We start from the raw sequence: 21,033 nt of genomic DNA, 5'->3' as shown, positions 1-21,033 counted from the left end.
TTCTGTTTAATTCATAGGTCAAAGAAAACCATATACAATTTCTTTTGGTAGGACAAATTCTAAAGATGACCCCTCCAAGATTATTTTCTCAAACACTAATATACCATAAAACAAGCCCCCCCCCCCAAAATTTAAGAGGATAGAAATTATATCAAGCATTTTTTTTTTACCACAGTGATATGAAATTCAAAGTCAACCATAGAAAGAAAAATGGGAAAAGAACAAACATGTGGAGACTAAACAACATACTACTAAAAAAAGCAAAGGGTCAATGATGAAATCAGACTTACCAGGTGGCTCAGTGGTAAAGAGACACAAGAGATTTGGGTTCGATTCCTGGGTTGGAAAGATCCCCTGGAGTAGGAAATGGCAACCCATTCCAGTATTCTTGCCTGGAGAATTCTATGGGCAGAGAAGCCTGGTGGGCTACAGATCAAGGAGTCGGACACGACTGAGCAAACACAACAAATGATGAAATCAAAGAGGAAATTAGAAAATACCTAGAGATAAATGAAAATAGAAACACAACATTCCAAAATCTATGGGATGCAGCAAAAGAATTCTAAGATGGAGTTTCATAGCAATATAGGCCTTCAAGAAACAAGAAAAATCTCAAATAATCTAACCCACCACCTTAAAGAATTAGAAAGAGAAGAAATAAAGCTCAAAATCAGCAGAAGGGAGGAATTAATAAAAATCAGAGAGTGCAGTAGCACCATCTGTACTGAGACTACTGTCTTGGATCTGTGTTCTTGCCTTTCCTCCCCTTACCTTTAAGGGTACCCAGCTATTCACCCCATGCCTGAGAGAAGCCTGGCAACCATAAAGACTAAATAGTTTGAAAATGGAAAGCAAGAGCAAGCAGATTCTTCTCAAAACCCCAAACAGTGTATTATTTCAGCAGCGTTAATTTCAGAAGGAAAATGGGTAAAGCTTGAAAAAACAACTTACAATGATCCTGCTGGTAAAACAAGAACTTGGGAAACTGTGAAGTGGACTACCAGGAATGTATAGTCGGCTAATGGTATGTCGATTGTCCCAGTGCTGCAAAGAACTCTTCATTATGAATATATTGTTCTGGTGAAGCAGGCTGGCTACCAACAGGAGGCAGTAACCTAGAATTCCCTGTGTGTCTCACTGATGACAACAAAAGTTCAGAGGCAGCTGCTTTTCGGGAGCTCGAAGGAAAAACTGGCTGTATAGGAGATACTGTGGAATCTTCTCCAAATATGGATCCAGGTTTGTCAAATTGTACCACACACGTCATGACAGTAACTGTCAATGGAAATGATGCAGAAAACCTAAGGCCTGAACCAAAGCCAGGAGATGGACAATTTGTGGAAGTAATTTCCTTACCAAAGAATGACCTGCTGAAGAGACTTGGTGCTCTGGGAGCTGATGAACATCTGACATTGGATACCAGAGTCTGTTCCTGGGCTCTGGCACTGAAATATGTAAACGTGAAGTCATTTGAAGGTGCCCTTCCTGAAGTTTTAAGGCCAAAAGACAGTGGCCATTCTTTTATAAATAGAATCACCAGGCCTTCTTCACTAAGACTATATTCAGCTTAGTTTTTAAGACTTTGTATTCAGCTTAGTTTTAATGAAGACTTAGAAATTAGCTTTTTCATAAATAAGAGTAACACCTAATGGAAATAAATAAGGATCAGAGTTGAAATAAATAAAAGAGATAAAAATAATAGAAAAGATCAATGAAATCTAGAGCTGGATTTTTGAAAAGATAAACAAAATTGATAAAGTTTTAGTTAGGTTCACCAAGGAGGAAAAAATGAAAGTCACTCAGTCATGTCCGACTCTTTGCGACCCCATGGACTATACAATCCATAGACTTCTCCAGGCCAGAATACTGGAGTAGGTAGCCCTTCCCTTCTCCAGGGAATCTTCCCAAACCAGGGATCGAACCCAGGTCTCCCACATTGTAGGTGGATTCTTTACTAGCTGAGCCACCAGGGAAGGGCACAAAGGAAAAAGAGAGGACCCAAATAAACAAAATAAGAAATGAAAGGGGAGAAATGACAACTGATACCACAGATACAAAAAATCCTGAGAGAAAGCTGTGAACAGTTACATGCCAATGATTTGGACAAACTAGAAGGAACAGAAAAATTTTAGAAACATACAACCTGCCAAGACTGAGTTGAGAAGAAATAAATAATTTGAACAGGCTGATCACTAGAATTGAAATTGAATTTGTAATTTCAAAAACTGCCAGCAAATAGAAGTCAAGAACCATATAGCTTCACAGGGGAATTCTACCAAATACTTAGAAAAGAACTAATACCTGTTCTTCTCAAACTATTCCAAAAAACTGAAGAGACAAGAATACTCCCAAATGAGGCCACCATTTACTGTGATACCAAAACCAGATAAAGACATTACCAAAAAAGAAATTACAGGTCAGTACCTTTGATATAGATGCAAATGTCATCAACAAAATGTCAGCAAATCAGTTCACCAAGGTATAAAAATGATCATATATCACCATCAAGTTGGATGTATTCCAAGGTCATAAGGATGCTTCAACATTTGCACATCAATCAATGTAATATACCACATCAAAAAGAGATGGTCAACATTCATATTCAATGGTGAAAAGCCAGAAGCCTTCCTGATAAGTTTAGGAAAAGGCAAGGATGCCCACTCTTGTCACTTCTTCTTTTTAAGTATACTTGATTTACAATGATATGGCATCACAGACTGGATGGACATGTGTTTGAACAAGCTCCAGAGTTGGTGATGGATGGGGAAGCCTGGTGTGTTGCAGTCCATGGGATCGCAGAGTTGGACATGACCAAGTGGCTGAACTGAACTGACTTGATATGTTAGTTTCTTGTATACAGCCAAGTGATTCTTTTTTTTTATATTATCTCCCACTGTTGTTTATTATAAGATATTGAATATATTTCCCTGTGTTATACAGAAGGACCTTGTTGTTTATCTATTCTATATATATATATAGCAGCTTGTATTTGCTAATCTCTCACCCACACTTTGCCCTTTGGTAACCATAAGGTTGTTCTCTGTGTCTCTGAGTCTGTTTCTGCTCTGTAAATAAGTTCATTTTTATAATTTTTTAGATTCCACATATAAGTGATATCATATGTAATTTGTCTGATTTACTTCACTTAGTATGATAATCTCTAGGTTCTTCCATGTTGCCACAGATGACATTATTTCATTCCTTTTTTATGGCTGAGTAGTATTACATTGTAGATATATATAGCAAATCTTCTTGGATTATCCATTTATCTGTTGATGGACATTTAGATCACTTCCATGTTGTGGCTGTTGTAAATAGTACTGCAGTTGGGGTGCATGTATCTTTTTGAGTTAAGAGTTTTCTCCAGATAAATGCCCAGAAGTGAGATTGCTGGATCATATGATAACACGTATGGTAAAACTACAGCTGAACGTTTAAGGAGGAAGAAGATATTTACATAATCTCCAAATATTTCCCAACAAGATATTTATTAATTACAAGGGGGAAATGCAGTAATTTTTTTTTTATTTGCAGTAGTGTTATAGTAGAAAAACCTGGCAGATAAGAATCTAAACAAAGGATCAAAGTTACCATTATTGGGATAAACAGCATGTGCCTCCTAATTAAACACACTTAGGAGAACATAACATTGTTTTTATGGTATTCCTGCCAAAAATTCATAACCTGATATAATCATTATGAAACATCAGACAAAAATTGAGGAATATTTTACAAAATAACTGCCTTGTATTGCTGAGAAATTCCAGTATCATGAAATACGAAGAATCAAGAACTATTCCCAATTAGAAGAAACTGAAGACATGAATATTGAATACAAGGCATGATCCTGGATTTTCTTTTGCTGTGAAAGACATTATTAGGGCATTTGGAAACATCCGAATGAGGTCTACAAATTAGGTAATAGTATTTGATACTAATCTTATGATTTTGATAATTGTATTGTGCTTATGTAAGAGAATGTCCTTAATTTTAGGAAACACATACTGAAGTCTAAAACTGCATCATGCCTGCAATTTATTCTCAAATGGTTGAAGAAAAGTTTAAATATATACTTTCATATCATGTGTATATGTATGTGCATGTGTGTGCATATATACAGAGAAGAGAGATATTCTTATAATTTTTTCAGTCTTATAATTTTAATCTGAAATTATGTCAGAATTTTTAAAGATAATTCATTAAGACAACTCAACTCAATAATACACTACACATCATCAGAGTGACTTAAGTCAAGGGACTTCCTTGGTGGTCCAGTGGTTAAGACTCCCTGTTTCCAGTGGCGAGGGCACAGGTTCCATCCCGGTCAGGGAACTAAGAGCCCACATGCCACACAGTGTGGCTTAAAAAAAGAAAAAAGAAAAAAGAATGGCTTAAATCAAAAAGTCTGACAATACCAACTGTTGACAGGGATGTGGAGAAATTGGAATCCTCATACATTGCTAGTGGGATTACAAATTAGTACAACCACTTTGGAGAACAGTTTGACAGAATCTTAAAAAGTTAAACACGTACCTACTGTATATCCCAGCAATTTCACTTCTTGCTATCTAGTCAAGAAAAGTAAAAACATATGTCCACGCAAAGATTTCTATATTTTATTACCACATTTAATAATAGCTAAAGACTGGAGACATTCCCAGTGTCCATCAGTGAATGGATAAATAAAATGTGGTATGTTTATACAATGGAATACTACTCAGCAATAAAAATGAAATTCCAATTCACACAACAATATGAATGAACCTCAGAAATATTACACAAATTAAGGGAAGCAGGGCACAAAAGACTATATATTATATGACACCATAATTAGGAAAACTATAGAGATGAAAATAGATTAGTGATTCTAGGGCCATGGGGAGGAATGGAGATTGACTGTAAGCTGGCACAAAGAAACTTTTTTGGGGTAATAGAAACCTTCTAAAACTGGGTTGTAGTAATTGTTGCATAGTCGAACTTTAAAATTAGTGAATTTTATGGTATGTAAATTACACCTCAATAGATCTGTTTTTAAAAGATTAAATAGCCCTCCAAGAGCTGACTCATTGGAAAAGACCCTGATGCTGGGAAAGATTGAGGCAGGAGGAGAAGGGGACAACAGAGGATGAGATGGTTGGATGGCATCACTGACTCAATGGACATGAGTTTGGGTAGGCTCCGGGGGTTGGTGTTGGACAGAGAGACCGGGCATGCTGTGGTTCATGGGGTCGCAGAGTCAGACACAACTGAGAGACTGAACTGAACTGAACTGACAATATACAGCCTTGACATACTCCTTTCCCAATTTGGAACCAGTCTCTTGTTCCATGTCTAGCTCTAACTGTTGCTTCTTGACCTGCATAAGATTTCTCAGGAGGCAGGTCAGGTGGTCTGGTACTCCCATCTCTTTAAGAATTTTCCATAGTTTGTTGTGATCCACACAGTCAAAGGCTTTGGCGTTGTCAGTAAAACTGAAGTAGATGTTTTTCAGGAACTCTCATGCTTTTTTGATGATCCAACGGATGCTGAGTGAAGTCTATTAGTGAAGTCATTATTCTCATTTAAGTCTTATATGAGTACTTCATACAAGAAATAACTAGGAGAAGTAGTGTTCTCCCTTCATATCCAGATCTACATGCAAGTAATGCCAGTACCTGCTTCTTCTAGTTCATAGAGATGGGATAAATTTTAGCAGTTAAAAACTTGGACTCTGGAGCCAGGCTGTATTGTTTTAAAACCTGGCTCTTCCACTTACTAGCTTCATAACCCTGGCAAGTTATTTACCTTCTCTGTGCCCAGACTTCTTTATTTGTAAACTGGGAATTATAAATAATAGTGGCATGTAAATAATATACAATGTAAATGTAAATAATAGTGGTATATATGAAAGTAAAGCACTTTAAAAGTGTAAGTGATTAAAACAATGTAAACTACAAAGCAAATGCTATGTGTGTTAGCTAATATTAACAGAATAGCTTCAATACTGAGAGGAACAAATGACTTATGGTGCTTTCAGGAAAAAAAAAAAAAGGCCAAGTTGTCTTTAAGCTATTTGAAATGGAGGAGGTATATATATAAATAAATAAATATATATATATATATTTATAAGTATATATTATATTTAATATCTGGTTTTCCCACCACCTTTCATTTTCCTGCTTCCGCTTTTCATTCAGAGGTTTTTAACCAAGATGTGGAATCTTCTGCTTTAGGTAGCAATGGCGGCAGTGTACCTTCTCCTTTTAATGATTATGGTATGTCATCATTACTAAATTGTGCTGTTTTTTCAGGCTGGACGGCAACTGGAAGCTGAGCAGGCCTACAAGTACACGATGAAGGTATGATGCAGATACCTTTGCTATTTGTAGTATACTGAAGTTGGGAATGCTAGGAGGAAGGTGCTGGCTTAATTCAGGACTTGACTTCACAGCATTTCATGATGTGAAGATTTTTCTAGAGGACTTTCTTACCATGTTTGCCATAACCCACATATTACCATGGGAGATCTTTTTTTTTACCCTCCATGGGCCTCATTATCCTCACATACAAAATGAAGGTGTTGTTATAGTCCAGCAGTCAGCAAATTTTTCTGTGAAGGGCAAAATAGGATTTGTGGGCCATGTGGTCTCTCTTGTAGCTACTACTCTGTGCCCTTGTAGTGCAAAAGCAGCTACAAACAATATGCAAACAAATGAGCACAGCTGTATTTCAAATAAAACTTTACTTACGAAAACAGGCAGCAGGCTGGATTTGGCTCATGAGCTATTGCTTGTGAATCCCTGGTCTAGTCTGTCAGTTATGACTGCAAATAATGTGAATTGGAAGCCAGTGGCTTAAACAAATTAGGAGTTTTATTTTTTATCATCTAATGAAAAGTCCAGAACATACTGGTACCACAGTGTTAACAGAAACCCAACCTCTTTCTCTCTGCTTCACCAGTCATAACATTAAGTTTCCAGCCCTCGTAGTTGCAAGACAGCCATTGTACCTCAAGCTATCACATGCATATTTCAAGTATAGTAAAGAACAAAGCAGGCAAATGACAAAAGGGCCACACTAGCTATTTCACTTCCCTTTAAAAAGAGATGTGACTTTAGCTTATATTTCATTCATCACAATTGAAATTACTGCTAGCTGCAAGGGAAACTCTGTTGCTTTCTAGTTGCCTACATTGCTGCCCTGAAAAGAAATGAAGATTTTGTTAGTAAAAGAAGAGAGTGGATTTGTAGGCAACTAGATGTATCCATTACACATTGAGATTTTAAAATTAAATTCAAATCTAATGGTTTTGATTCCTGTGTATTTTATTCCTGTCTCTCACCTGCCGAACAGTATTATACATTAGTTAAGAATATATTTGGGTATTAGGGTAAATTTTTAAAAATAAACTTTTATTTTTTACACAAAAAATGCACAAATTGTGAGCATTCATACCACATAAGTTTTTGTAAAGTGAACACTTGCATGTAAGCAGCACAGTGTTCTGAGGACTTTTTAATGGAGTTATCATGAAACAGAGAATAAAGGAAGTCAATTCCAACCTGAGGAACTATGTTCTTTAGCTGTGGCCCCACAGATAAGGAGTCTCCACATAGCTATGTCAGGGGTGACGTATGTGTTCTTCCCTTCTACCTCTTATGCAGTTAAAATTGAAAGATGAGAATCTGCTTGCAGAGCTCCATATGGTTCAGGAGACGGTTGGCTTTGGAAATCCATCTTTCTGACATCCTTCCACCTGAAGAATTTTCTGTATGGGATGCTGACCCCTTTCTTTCAGAGAGAAATTAAACCCTGGATGTTTCACCAGAATGAAGACTGGGGATAAAGATAGAAAGGATCATCAATATAACTGAAACCCATTCATTTATTTCCATTGTCTTACTGAATGGCTATTGTTACTGGATGTTTTACTGTTTGACAGTTAACTGGATGGCAATTAAAAAATTAAATAAAAAACTCAGAATTCATCAATTATGGTATGCTGAGATATACATAAGAATATAACTATTTGTGTGTGTCTGTGTAAGTAAGGTATAGTATGTTCATTATTCGTTTCAGGTGAAAGTTTATCAGGATTACTCCTGCAGGAAGTCAACTGCTAAGTTCTATGACCAGGTTCATTTACTGGAACTTAGGAATTAAGGCATCATTTTCTAAGGTGGGTGGAAAGGAAGAATGCTGTGCCGGGTCACTGCATTAGGGCAAAGAGCACATGAGTTGTGCCCAGATCTAACAGTGAACAGAAAGCTGAATCGAGTGGTCTTTGCTGACAGTATGTATCTTCATGGATGTAAATCACAAGGGCTCCATGAAGAATCCATTACTCTATAAAAGATGTAAAACTCCTCACAACTGAGGCCGTTATTCTAGGGCTAGAAATGACAAAGGAACCATACCTCACCCTCGTCCTCTTGGATCAGTGCACAGCAAAACCAAAAGTAAAGGCTTCCTGTCTTTATTTTTTTTTATTTATTTATTTATTTATTTTTTTTTAAATTTTTATTAGTTGGAGGCTAATTACTTTACATCATTACAGTAGTTTTTGTTATACATTGATATGAATTAGCCATGGTACTGTCTTTATTTTTTAAAGGAGGACACAGAGAATAGGAGGGACATGGAAAAACAGGAGGGAAAGTGAGAGGCACATCGGTAAACATAGGATAAAATCAACTCTATACACATTTATAGTTCTTCTCTAGTCTCAGCCCTAATGCTACTTCCTTTATGAAGTCTTCCTGAGGAATTACCAGGTTCACCTTCTCTTCTGCTCACCCCAGGACTGTGTACTGACTACCCCTAGTTACTCAGATGTAACCTCACCGTCTCTCCCCGCCGGCCCCATCCCTCCCCTCCCCGCCACGACTGTCAGCTGCCTAGGGGCAGGGACAGCCCTCTTTCCTCTTTGCGTTCTCTGGCACCGCGCCTAGGCCCTAACTGGTGCTCGGAAAACATTTGCTGGAAGGATGGATGGTGGCCTTCTCTGCTGGTCTCAAAGCGGTAAAGAATCTGCCGAAAAACCTAAGACCCGGGTTTGATCCCTGGGTCAGGAGGATCCCCTTGAAGAAGGAATGGCAACCCACTCCAGTATTCTTGCCTGAGTAATCTCACGGACCCAGGAGACTGGCGGGCTACGATCCACAGGGTCGCAAAGAGTCGGACACGGCTGAGTGACCAACACTTTCACTTCACCCCTTCCCGGGATTCTCCCAGTATTCCTCCCTCAGGCAGTGACCCACAGGGCATGAGGGCCGGAGATCCCACCCGGCTCGGCTCGCCGGGAATCCCCAAGGTGTAACGTTCCGCCTTCATGGTAGTTAAGATACCTCAGGGCTCTCTGTGTCGTGTTACGGAAGTGCAGGGAAGGGGCCGGAAGAGGCGGGGCGACTGGACTACTCGCTTCCGGTACCAAGGTGCCTGGGCTGGGGTGGAGGAGGATTGAAGTCCGCGGTTCTTAGGCGTTGAACTTTCTGGTGGGTTGTCTGCGCAGCCGGAGGCCGTAGAGCGGATTCGCTCCGGCTCCGGGAAGCTCCGAGGCGTCGCAACTGGCGCACAGGCCTCGGGGCCCGCCGGCTGCGCCATGGTCCAGCTCAGTGAGTAATGGGGGCCCCGGGAGACTTTCCGGGCGGTCGTGGGGATAAGAGGGAGTGCGGGCCGACTGGAGCTGCGCTCTCCTAGACAAGCTAGAGACAGCCCGTACCTGAAACTGCACACGTTTGATCCTGCCCTCAGTGGTTTTCTTGTTCGCTTTTAAAGTTTTCGCTGAACTCCTACGAGATAAATGGCGTTCATTTTATAGGTGAGGCAGCTGGGCTTCAGCTTGTTCCAGAGACAGTAAATAGCAGGTCTGTGTTGAGTGCGTTGGGTGTAGCTGGAGTGTTTAAGAGGAGTTTCACAAAAAAAGGGTTTCTGAGTCAGACTGAAAAGAATTGGTTGAAAGGAAGGACATTTTAGGCTTCCCTGGTGGCTCAGAGGTAAAGAATCTGCCTGCAGTGCAGGAGACCGCGGTTCGATCCCTGGATCGGGAAGATCCCCTGGAGGAAGATACGGGCAACCCACTTCAATAGTCTTCCTAGAGAATCTCATGGCCAGAGGAGCCTGGCTGGCGACAGTCCATAGGGTCGTACAGAGTTGGACACGACTAAAGCGACTAAGCAGCAGCAGCAGCATTTCAGTGGAGGAAAGGGGTTGTCACATTTCATTTTGTCCATTTTGTGCTCTCGATTCTTGTGTCTTAACCACTTATTTGTCTACAGCTACTGTCCTTTGCAAGGCCTACCGTGGAGGCCACTTAATCATCCGCCTTGCGCTCGGTGGCTGTACCAACAGACCTTTCTACCGCATCGTGGCTGCTCACAACAAGTGTCCCAGGGATGGCCGTTTCGTAGAGCAGCTGGGCTCCTATGATCCAATGCCCAACAGTCATGGAGAGAAACTCGTTGCTCTCAACCTGGACCGGATCCGGCATTGGATTGGCTGTGGAGCCCACCTTTCAAAGCCTGTGGAAAAGCTTCTGGGTAACTCAGCTAAGCCTTACGTCTCTGAGGGGATTTTCAATTGAAGTCATTTCCAGGATGATGAAAATTAAGAATGATTTGCACTATCTCCAGGCTAATCAGGACTACAGGGAGAATTGAAATTTCAGATCTAGATGCCAGTTGAAATCTGGAGATTCCTTTTGTAGAGACTTCATGAGACTTTTTGGATGACTGAGATTTTATGCTAAAAAAAAAATGGGAATGGTGTGTCTTGCATGACTGTCAGTTGATCATTTTTTCAAGTAAGGAAAATAGTGTTAAGAAGTAGACAACATCCATTGTGACCTTGCAGTAAATGGAAGAGAGGGAGCTGGGGGAAGAGGTAAAAGCATTTTGGCAAGTGAGGAATCTGTTTTGAATCTTTGTCTTGGATCAAATCTCTGTTAGACTTCAGTTCAGTGAGACTGAGTTCCCAGGTAAACATTAGTTTGTGATGTTATAATGAATGAAAATCCTGTTACTTTTAGGTCTTTCTGGCTTTTTCCCTCTGCACCCGATGGTGATCACAAATGCTGAGAGGCTGCGACGGAAACGGGCACGAGAAGTCCTCTTAGCGGCTCAGAAACCAGATACAGAGGCTACAGAGACAAAAGAGAGCTGACTTCAGTGAACATAGCAGTGGGAACAAACTTGAAGTCCTCTTAAAATATTTGTGCAGAATTCTTAGTTTTATTATATTTGGAGGTCAATAAATGGCATTTTTTAAGTCATCCATGATCATCTGGCCTGATCTGAAGAGAGCCCAGGGAGAAGTTTGCTCTTGACTGACATAAAGCTGGGTATAGATACTAATTCTTTCAGCCTTCTTCAGGGGAAAGACAGTGGCTGTGGGGTAGGTTGGACTCTGGGTCCCTTGGGAAACTTTATAGCCTACCACCTTCCAAGATTTCCTGTTTCAGAGTCCCCAACCAGCATGTCTGTGTCCTCTCCAAGTATTTCTATCTTTAATCATTTATGGTCATCCCACCAACTCAAGAATACAATTACTTTACTTACTGTTTTCGTAATTGCAGATTTACATTTTCTAGTCAACACACAATCTCAAATTTACAAAGGTAGTTTGTTACATGCTTTTAGGCTCTAATAATCTACTTTTTAAAAAATGAATAACTGGAAGAAAGTAAAGTACCTATGTACAACTTCCGTGCAAGGTTATTTGTGAGAATTATAAGGCATCATGAAATTAGGTAGGATTGTCTCCAGTTTATCAGTGGGGAAGCTGAGGTTCAGAAGTAGAAAATCAGCCAAGGCCACATAGTTTTAGTATTGGGCAGAACAGAGTCAGACCCCGATGCTCTTACCTGCAGAGCCCTTTCCAACATGTTATGTTTGTAGTGGGGGTAGTGAGTAAAGACAAAGGGCTTTTCAAAAGTCCATTTAAAAAGTCAGTGACAAAATTAGGTTTGGGTATCATGGTTTGTTAATATAAATCACTGGTTGTGTCCCCCAAAAGCCTGTTATCTGTTCCACCATCACTGTAGCAGCATTAGATGGCTTTAGTCACTCTGAATAATATAAATTTCATAATCTGGTGTAAAACTAAAATATGGGAGATTTATAGAGGAGAGTCTAAAGCCCTATCATTGTACCAGCCTATTCTCAGTTTTATATTCTGAGAATAATTGCCAGCCACCTCAAACTCAGGTCATCAAGGCTCTCTGAGTTGTCACTGGTTGGCCTCCACTTGCTTTGGGGAGGCTTTAAAGGCAGGACAGGCAGAGAGCAACTGACTTTATGGGAGTTTGATCTTGAATCTAGGAAAAAGAAATGTTTTGAAAACCATTTTAAAGTTTAAAGAACAGTCTACCCTGGGAAGTTTGAGGTCTTTGGAGAAACCTTTACTGGTAGAGTAGAGGAGAATGTAATTCTGGAAAGTATTGACCAATGAAGGGAACTGATGTGAAATAGGTATTATTTTGAGCTGCTGAGTTTCTGCCAATTCGCATATTCACTTTGTGCCTTGGTCTGTCTTTTATTTAAGACACACATATGGAAACTGCCGTGTAAGCTCATCCTCTCCCTGATTTCCAAAGTTTCCTCTAGTCCTACTCTTGATTTGGATTTCCAGGCCCAGATTTTTCTTTTTTTTTTTAAGTTTCTCAAAATTATTTTATTTTTTATTTTTATTTTTCCCAATTATTTTTATTAGTTGGCTAATTACTTTACAATATTGTAGTGGTTTTTGCCATACATTGACATGAATCAGCCATGGATTTACATGTGTTCCCCATCCTGAACCCCCCTCCCACCTCCCTCCCCTTCCCATCCCTCTGGGTCATCCCAGTGCACCAGCCCTGAGCACCCGTCTCATACATCCAACCTGGACTGGCGATCTGTTTCACACTTGATAATATACATGTTTTGATGCTGTTCTCTCAGGTCATCCCACCCTTACCTTTTCCCATAGGGTCCAAAAGTCTGTTCTATACACATGTGTCTCTTTTTCTGTCTTGCGTATAGGGTTATCATACCATCTTTCTCAATTCTATATAAATGTGTTAGTATACTGTATTGGTCTTTATCTTTCTGGCTTACTTCACTCTTCACTCTGGGCTCCAGTTTCATCCACCTCATTAGAACTGATTCAAATGAATTCTTTTTAATGGCTGAGTAATATTCCATTGTGTATATGTACCACAGTTTTCTTATCCATTCATCTGTTGATGGGCATCTAGGTTGCTTCCATGTCCTGGCTATTATAAACAGTGCTGCGATGAACATTGGGGTGCATGTGTCTCTTTCAGATCTGGTTTCCTCGGTGTGTATGCCCAGGAATGGGATTGCTGGGTCATATGGCAGTTCTATTTCCAGTTTTTTAAGGAATCTCCACACTGTTCTCCATAGTGGCTTTACTAGTTTGCATTCCCACCAACAGTGTAAGAGGGTTCCCTTTTCTCCACACCCTCTCCAGCATTTATTGCTTGTAGACTTTTGGGTAGCAGCCATTCTGACTGGTGTGGAATGGTACCTCATTGAGGTTTTAATTTGCATTTCTCTGATAATGAGTGATGTTGAGCATCTTCTCATGTGTTTGTTAGCCATCTGTATGTCTTCTTTGGAGAAATGTCTGTTTAGATCTTTGGCCCATTTTTCAGACCCAGATTTTTCACCAATTCCTGTATGATTGCATCTGCCTGTCTTGCTACCATATCAAATCCAACATGCTCAAACCCAGGTCTGCACTTTAGAAAGTCTTTGTTTCTAAAGCTTATATTTTTATCAAGATGGGGGTTTGGATTATGTTATCTCCACAAACGTGGAAGGCGATTCAGGAACTGGAAAGTGAATGGAAATGATTCTGTATTAAATGTCAAATCTAGAAGTTCTATCAATTAAGAGAATTTTTAGAAGACTGGTATTTTATGCTTTTTGTTTAATGTAGGTTTTTTTTAAATTGCAGGGCTCACGGGAAAGTCCCTGCCTAGCAGTTCCAACTTGTTGTTCAGTCACTCAGTCGTGTCTGACTCTTCACGACCCCATGGACTGTAGCATGCCTGTCCTTCACTATCTCCCAGAGTTTGCTCAAACTCATACTATTGAGTCAATGATGCCATCCAACCATTTCATCCTCTGTCATCCCCTTCTCTTCATGCCCTCAGTCTTTCTCAGCATTGGGGTCTTTTCCAGTTAGTCAGCTCTTCACATCAGGTGGTCAAAGTATTGGCACTTCAGCATCAATCCTTCCAATAAATTTTCAGGGTTGATTTCCTTTAGGATTGACTAGTTTGATCACCGTGCTGTCCAAGGGACTAAGAGTCTTTTCCAGCACTACAGTTTGAAAGTATCAGTTCTTCAGCACTTAGCTTTTTAATACTGTCTAGGTTTGTCATAGCTTTTCTTCCAAGGAGCAAGTGTCTTTTAATTATAGGCTACAGTCAACATCTGCAGTGATTTTGGAGCCAAAGAAAAAGTCAGTCACTGTTTCTATTTTTAACCTATTTGCCATGAAGTGATGGGACTGGATGTCATATCTTGGTTTTTTGAACGTTGAGTTTTAAACCAGCTTTTTCACTCTCACCCTCATCAGAAGACTCTTTAGTTCTTCACTTTCTGCTATTAGGGTGATGTTATCTACATATCTGAGGTTTTTGGTATTTCTCCCTGCAATCCTGATTCCAGCTTGTGATACATCCAGCCCAGCATTTCGCATGATTTACTCTGCATATAAGTTAAATAAGAAGGGTGACAATATACAGTCTTGACTTACTCCTTTCCCAATTTGGAACCAGTCCATTGTTCCACGTCTGGTTCTAACTATTGCTTCTTGTAGTAGTGTAGTGTTAATCGCTCAGTCGTGTCTCACTCTGCCACCCTATGGACTGTAGTCTGCCAGGCTCATCTGTTCAGTCCATGGAATTCTCCAGGCAGGAATACAAGAGTGGGTTGCCATTTCTGTCTCCAGTGGATCTTCCCCACTGGGGGATTGATACCAGGTCTCCTGCATTGCAGGCGGATTCTTCACCATCTGAGCTACAGGGAAGCCCATACAGGTTTTTCAGGAGGCAGGTAAGGTGGTCTGGTGTTCCCATCTCTTAAGAATTTTCCACAATCTGTTGTGATCCCCAAATTTAAACCACATGAGATTGCCAAATACTGATGTTATGCTGTTTTTTACTGGAAAAAAGGCAAAAGGAAAGCAGTGCTAGGTTCAACCTAATATGAACGTTTACATTGTTGCATAAACTGAGCTGGGACATTGAGGGAAAGGTAGGAATGAGGTTTTCAGAGTAAGGGGAGGAGGGCCGGGGCTGAGAGAATTTGTGGAAGGAGATTCCGGTGCTAGGACACTCACCGCCTCAATGCTGGCTGTCCCCAGCTTGGCCACGCCCCCATTTCTCAACGGCCGTAAAGTGTGGCGTCGTGGCCCCGCCTCTTCCGGCGCCTCTTGTGACGCTAGAGCCTCGGGCTTTTTGCGCGGGAAAAGGTAGGCGCTCTTGAGCTCTACTCAGTGTAGCTGGGGTCAGGTGTTTTCGCTGAGGCCGCTGTCCCCTTCGCACCGCTGCCTGCCATGGGGCTTCTAGAACTGTGCGAAGAACTATTCGGCACCGTCGACCTTTACCAAGTATTGGGCGTGCGGCGCGAGGCCTCAGACAGCGAGGTCCGACGCGGCTATCACAAGGTGTCCCTGCAGGTGCACCCGGATCGGGTGGGCGAGGACGACAAGGAGGACGCCACTCGCCGCTTCCAGGTGCGCTCTCTAGACTCTACCCACCGGCCCCCCGGCTTCCCTCCGTCTTATGACCGCCCGGCCTCTCCCGGGGTGGAGTGAGCAGAACCCGGCCTGGCGTTTTCTAATCTTTTATTTCTCGCGGCGCGGTTTCAGTGAGAGGCGGAGGGGTGATTTTAGTGTACTCTTTCCCGCAGATCCTTGGGAAGGTCTACTCCGTTCTGAGTGACAAAGAACAGAGAGCATTATACGATGAACAGGGAACAGTGGACGAAGATTCTGATGTGCTCAGCCAAGACCGGGACTGGGAGGCCTATTGGAGATTACTCTTTAAAAAGGTAGAGAACTCTGGAGATTTTCTTGTGACCGTTCCCATTTAATCATTCAACAAACCTTTATTGAATGCCTCTAAGGCCTTGCGTTTTGTGTTGTTAAGAATGAGGATTCTTTATTTGGTCTCTATAAATATTAATAAACGCACACACAGCACAGACATTCCTTAGGAGAGACCCACTTCTTTGAAGAAGGGCGAATTTATCTAACCGTTCTGTTGAACCGTGTGTATATGTGTGTTATAACACATGCACGTAGATAACACTTAATGAAATGGGCCTTTAACTATCTGTTGGTGTAGAGTGTAGTGATAGGAGGACATTAAATTTTTTTATATGTGCTTTATTTTACAAAGCCAGGTGCAAGCCCTGAGTATTTTTCTGGGTCTCTTCCCACCTTTGGAAACTCACTTAAATTTTCCTGGTGTGTAGCTTAGCAGTTCTAAAGATTGGACTAGGGAGAACGCTAGAAAATCTTTAGCATAGAAAATTTGCTTCCTTGCAACACTTTCAACTCGAGCAGCTGTTGTATTTGGAGAGAAATATTTTGACACCTGAGTTAACTTTTTTCTTGTATTCCTACTATTTAAAATAAACTTTTCAAAGTTACAGCATGTGTCTCTCTCTCATTTGTTCAGATATCTCTGGAAGACATTCAGGCTTTTGAGAAGACATACAAAGGTTCTGAAGAAGAGCTGACTGATATTAAACAGGCCTATCTGGACTTCAAGGGTGACATGGATCAGATCATGGAGTCTGTGCTGTGTGTGCAGTACACAGAGGAACCCAGGATAAGGCACATTATTCAACAGGCCATTGATGCTGGAGAGGTACCGTCCTATAATGCCTTTGTCAAAGAATCCAAGCAGAAGATGAATGCAAGGAAAAGGAGGGTAAGGTTTTGAATGCCATTTACTATTTATATCTTGACTACTTCCCAAAGGAATTTGAGGATATTTATAACACCGAAAATATATATAAGACTGCTGAAATAAAGATAAGGCTTAACTTCTTTTCTAGTTGCCATCTAACTAAAAGAGCATAATGAGCTCATTAAGAGAAACTTTTTTCCCCTACTCTGTTGTGCTCAAAAGGATTTTACTGCATGGATTAGATAATCAGTATCATTTGAAAGTAGCACTGAAATATTCTTCATATGGGCCAATTCTTTTAACCTTGCTGAGGCATTCTAAGGCAATAAAGTAACAGAATCCGGATACCTAGGCTCCATAGTGATTCTCACTTGGTTAAGAGGTGAGGAGGTGACAAAGACTGTAGGACTATGTCTTATTAATTTAAATTTCTGTATTGCCCAGTTTGATGGCAACCCACTCCAGTACTCTTGCCTGGAAAATCCCATGGAGGAGCCTAGTAGGCTACAGTCCACGGGGTCGCAAAGAGTCGGAGACGACTGAATGACTTCACTTACTTCGATTCTTGAGTCGGACCCAGAATATAATTTAAAAAAAAAAAAAACACATGGGGAGATAGAGTGAAAAAAAAAACAACTAAAAACCAGTTTATTTTGATAATTGTGTATTTCCAAGCACCCTTTGAGGTACACTTTTGTAGAGTATTAAGGATTGTGGTTTGTGTCCTTTTCACCCATATTAAACTGTGGGGTTGGTGAGGGTAAGGATGATGGCAAGGGAAAGGAGCTTAAGGACATGTGGGGTTCAGGAGGGAGCAGATTCAAGGTAACAAATATCTGTGCTTCTGGTCTTTAGGGGAAGACCGGACTGGTATTAAAGTCACTCTTGCCTCAACCTGGCTTTCATAATGGGCACTCTAGGGAAGACTGTAGCTCTTTGGCGGGTACTTTATTTTGTATGGCTGAATTGGAGGTGGAGTTAGGTCTGTGGCTTTTATGTAAAAAGATGCAGGAGAAACCTGACACGTGTGTTGAGAGAAATGGAATGTGTATCAAGATCACCACTTTGGCTTATAGGCTCCATCTGTCTAGATTTCAAGCTGACAGTTTAAGTTGGCAACTTTTTTTAGGTGAAACAGCACAGCTGTGTTCAGTAATAGCCTATTAGCTTGAGAAACTTTCCTGGAGTTTGGGGGGTGGAGTGGGGAATGGAATAGTTTTGACAGAGAATTCTGCAAACTTAGAGAAAAAACAGTACTAAAAGAAATAAATTGATTTCAAGGACTGTTTCAGGGGAAACTTTATTGGAGTAACAAGGTCCTAACATATCATCATTCTCAGTATTAATAGTATTCATTGCTATTTAGAAAATTCTCTGGGGATTGGGACCTCTCATAGTCTTAGTTGTCGCCCTGGAGAATGAACTTACTAACCTTTCCCAAGGTATTCTTGTAGTAGTTTGGAATCAGTGCCCTAGTAAAATTTGGCAAGAGGAGGTGGCTTTGAAATCTGGTAAAGAAACGTTAAAACGGAATTTGTTAGAGTTTATCCTAACTACTCAGGGGAAATTTTAAACCAGGGTTGTGCTCTTGGCTACCACAAGTCACATGTAGTAAATTTGGTTTCCAGAGGAGGAATCTGAGGTGCCTGTGTCCTGGCAACATTTTGAGGGTATCCTTGGTTAAGTGACCTTTCTTAGCTCTTCTAGCATTTTGTTTTCCTTTCTGTCCCCCTATGGTTTATGGAACCAAATGACCTGCTTACCCCTAGCATACAAATTGGGAACACTCTCAAATGCTTATTGGAATCAGAGGATCTACTGCTTGATTTTATGCTTTTAATTTATATAATCCTCAAATTGAAATGGTCTTAACAGATTTGCTTTTGGAAAAGAGGCTGTATTTTTAGTATTTGCTAGGTTGGCATTGTATCTCACATGAGTTTCTGTTTTAGGCTGAGGAAGAGGCTAAAGAAGCAGAAATGAGCAGGAAGGAGTTGGGGCTTGACGAAGGAGTGGATAACTTGAAAGCAGCCATTCAGGTAAACTGTCAGGTTGTCTGTGAAGCTTACCGCCATTTCTTTCACGTTCTGCTTCTTACTGCTAATATTCTTTGGAGTGTATATAGTATTATAGGCATTTTGTTTTCATCTTTTAAGACATTCAGGTACCATACAGTCACCCTTTTAAAATGTACAATTCAGTGGTTTTTTAGTATATTGATCAGGTTTTACAATCATCAGCACTATCTAATTCCAGATCAGCATCACTCTAAACACAAACCCCTTATCCACTAGCAGTCACTCCTCATTCTCCCTTTCCACCAGCCCCTGTCTACTGCTAAATACTTTATTTCTGTGGACAGTCTTGAGTTTTGAAAGCTTGTGTTTTAACTTCTTAAACAGAGCAGACAAAAGGATCGGCAAAAGGAAATGGACAATTTTCTGGCTCAGATGGAAGCAAAGTACTGCAAACCTTCCAAACGAGGAGGGAAAAAAACGACTCTCAAGAAAGAAAAGAAATAATGGAATATTCTCTTCAAAAGTCCATAGGTGTTACCTGATGCCTTTGTAGGCAAGGTACAGTCAAGATTTGAAGACAAAAGTGAACTCAACTCTTGAGAAAAGTTGTCTTTCAAGCCTAAATTATTTGGATCAACTATCTAAACCAAGTAGACTCTCTCAGCCTGGTCTTAGCATATCCTAGAAATACGCTGACATCCTGTGAGGTCCTCCTATGGAGTTTGGTGGTGATCACTGAGGGAGTGGGAGGGTGAATGCTTCCTTGAGAGCACTTTTCCGTGTGTCTTCTGAATAAGGAACTGTATCTAGAATGCAGATCTGTCCCTACCACTTTTAGCAATTGTTATTTTGCCATATAGGAATGAGCTTCAGGGTATTCAGTGGTGTGTGTTTTTTAGGACATGTACTCTACCTAGCCTTCAACACTTGCTGGACATCTATTTCCCAAATACTTGCCAGTTTGCTTTCAGTCTTAATGTTCTTGCATAGGCCCTCTCTTTTTTATTTTTCCTACTCAACTAAGTTTGGCACTCTTTGCTTGAGGTATATAGGAGAAACAGGTGTTCAGATTACTTCAAGCACTTTTGTAAGAATTGTACAAGATTAAATAATCAAGTGAAAGATGACTGTTAAGTTCCCGGGACTTTTTAAGTGATCCCAATATGGTCATTTAAAAGATGATTTATTAAATATATGAATGGTGCTTAGGATAAAAAAAGAAGAAAAGTAGTTCTAGCCAGTATTGTAGCAGATAGCCTGGTTTAAGTTGCATAAAGAGATGCTGTAATCCTCTCTGTAACTGCTGAATGTCCTTAGAATTAGGTTACTGAGCTTGTCAGAACTTGTTTCCTCATCTATAAAAGGGTGAGGAAGCTAGGCTAAATGACTTGTTAACTCTGACCTTGAAAGGCAAGCTGTCTTGATCCAGTGGTTTGTTATCATGTACTAATGGTATTGATTTGTGAGAACAGTACAGAGATTTTCATTTATATTTAGTAGAATTGGTATGAGTTCATTAGAATATATGAAAATTTTTTAGAGACTGTTCAACTTAAAATCTCTGATTTGTAAGCTAATATATTCAATATCATATGCATAAAACAAGCCTTCTGTCACTGAGAGTCATGTACATAATTTATCTGAGGTAAGCATAAGACACGTTTTCAGTTTGGATAACAAATAGATTAAAAAATACTCTTTTAATTGTATTAAAAATACAGTTTAATGTAGGTTGTTTGCTGTACCTGTCTTCATATGATAGTATTAGAACACTTTGAAATAATAAATCCCAAGTTATGATCATTTAAATTTATCAACTCTGAAGATTAATAGAAGATCTAAAATCAGTATGATCATCAGAATTAAAATTCAATGAAAGTTAAATAAGTTTAAGCCATAGTTAAAACCATTGATGCATTCATGAGTGCACTCGGGAAAGGTCCATGTGAAAATCAGAAGAATGTCAAAGTTCTCTTCCTTTGCTCTTAGCATATGATTATACTAGACAGAACTGCAGGGTTTCGGGAATTTTAAGAAGTTGTGTCTTGCTGGCTCACTAATAGATTCTATAAATTTTTAAATCGCTTTTCTAATAGACCTGCAGGA

General features: G+C 40.2%; 3 protein-coding genes, 1 long non-coding RNA gene and 1 pseudogene across 9 annotated transcripts in view; 4 read left to right on the top strand and 1 right to left on the bottom strand.

The window, feature by feature from the left end:
• The window catches only part of CFAP70 (cilia and flagella associated protein 70), an 80,822-nt gene extending 72,851 nt beyond the window's left edge, over nt 1–7,971 (top strand). For all 4 annotated transcript variants that reach the window (XM_020894935.2, XM_020894946.2, XM_020894915.2 and 1 more), the window contains 2 exons: nt 6,291–6,338; nt 7,644–7,971. In XM_020894935.2, coding sequence (XP_020750594.2) covers nt 6,291–6,338; nt 7,644–7,724 — 129 coding nt within the window. In that variant the 3' untranslated portion in view covers nt 7,725–7,971. The remainder of the gene's footprint in view (nt 1–6,290; nt 6,339–7,643) is intronic.
• Nucleotides 272–6,284, top strand: LOC110138444 (ADP-sugar pyrophosphatase pseudogene; annotated as a pseudogene).
• LOC110138230 (uncharacterized) lies at nt 6,834–8,464 on the bottom strand. The gene is made up of 2 exons (XR_002314155.2): nt 8,397–8,464; nt 6,834–7,815 (listed from the first exon to the last, which is right to left on the bottom strand). It is a non-coding gene; the product is annotated as an uncharacterized lncRNA (long non-coding RNA).
• An 831-nt stretch (nt 8,465–9,295) lies between these two features.
• Nucleotides 9,296–11,248, top strand: MRPS16 (mitochondrial ribosomal protein S16). Of its 2 annotated transcripts, none has more exons than XM_070470816.1 (3): nt 9,296–9,413; nt 10,257–10,517; nt 11,006–11,248. In XM_070470816.1, the coding sequence occupies exons 1-3, from the start codon at nt 9,311–9,313 to the stop codon at nt 11,137–11,139; spliced, it is 498 nt and encodes a 165-aa protein (XP_070326917.1). In that variant the 5' UTR covers nt 9,296–9,310; the 3' UTR covers nt 11,140–11,248. The 2 variants fall into 2 exon arrangements, with proteins under 2 accessions (XP_070326917.1, XP_020750714.1); XM_020895055.2 differs by lacking the exon at nt 9,296–9,413 and adding an exon at nt 9,420–9,593.
• A 94-nt stretch (nt 11,249–11,342) lies between these two features.
• Nucleotides 11,343–20,736, top strand: DNAJC9 (DnaJ heat shock protein family (Hsp40) member C9). Of its 2 annotated transcripts, XM_070470815.1 has the most exons (6): nt 11,343–15,044; nt 15,670–15,726; nt 15,903–16,043; nt 16,676–16,930; nt 18,862–18,948; nt 19,312–20,736. In XM_070470815.1, exons 1-6 carry the CDS (start codon nt 14,853–14,855, stop codon nt 19,429–19,431), a joined length of 852 nt encoding a protein of 283 aa, XP_070326916.1. In that variant the 5' UTR covers nt 11,343–14,852; the 3' UTR covers nt 19,432–20,736. The 2 variants fall into 2 exon arrangements, with proteins under 2 accessions (XP_070326916.1, XP_020750678.1); XM_020895019.2 differs by lacking the exon at nt 11,343–15,044 and having other exon boundaries at nt 15,061–15,726.
• The last annotated feature ends 297 nt before the right edge of the window (nt 20,737–21,033 follow it).

The sequence above is a fragment of the Odocoileus virginianus genome, chromosome 7 (genome assembly GCF_023699985.2).
Source record: "Odocoileus virginianus isolate 20LAN1187 ecotype Illinois chromosome 7, Ovbor_1.2, whole genome shotgun sequence".
Lineage (NCBI taxonomy): Eukaryota > Metazoa > Chordata > Mammalia > Artiodactyla > Cervidae > Odocoileus > Odocoileus virginianus.
The sequence above is the reverse complement of the archived record's forward strand: the minus strand, read 5'-3'. Positions and strand labels throughout refer to the sequence as shown.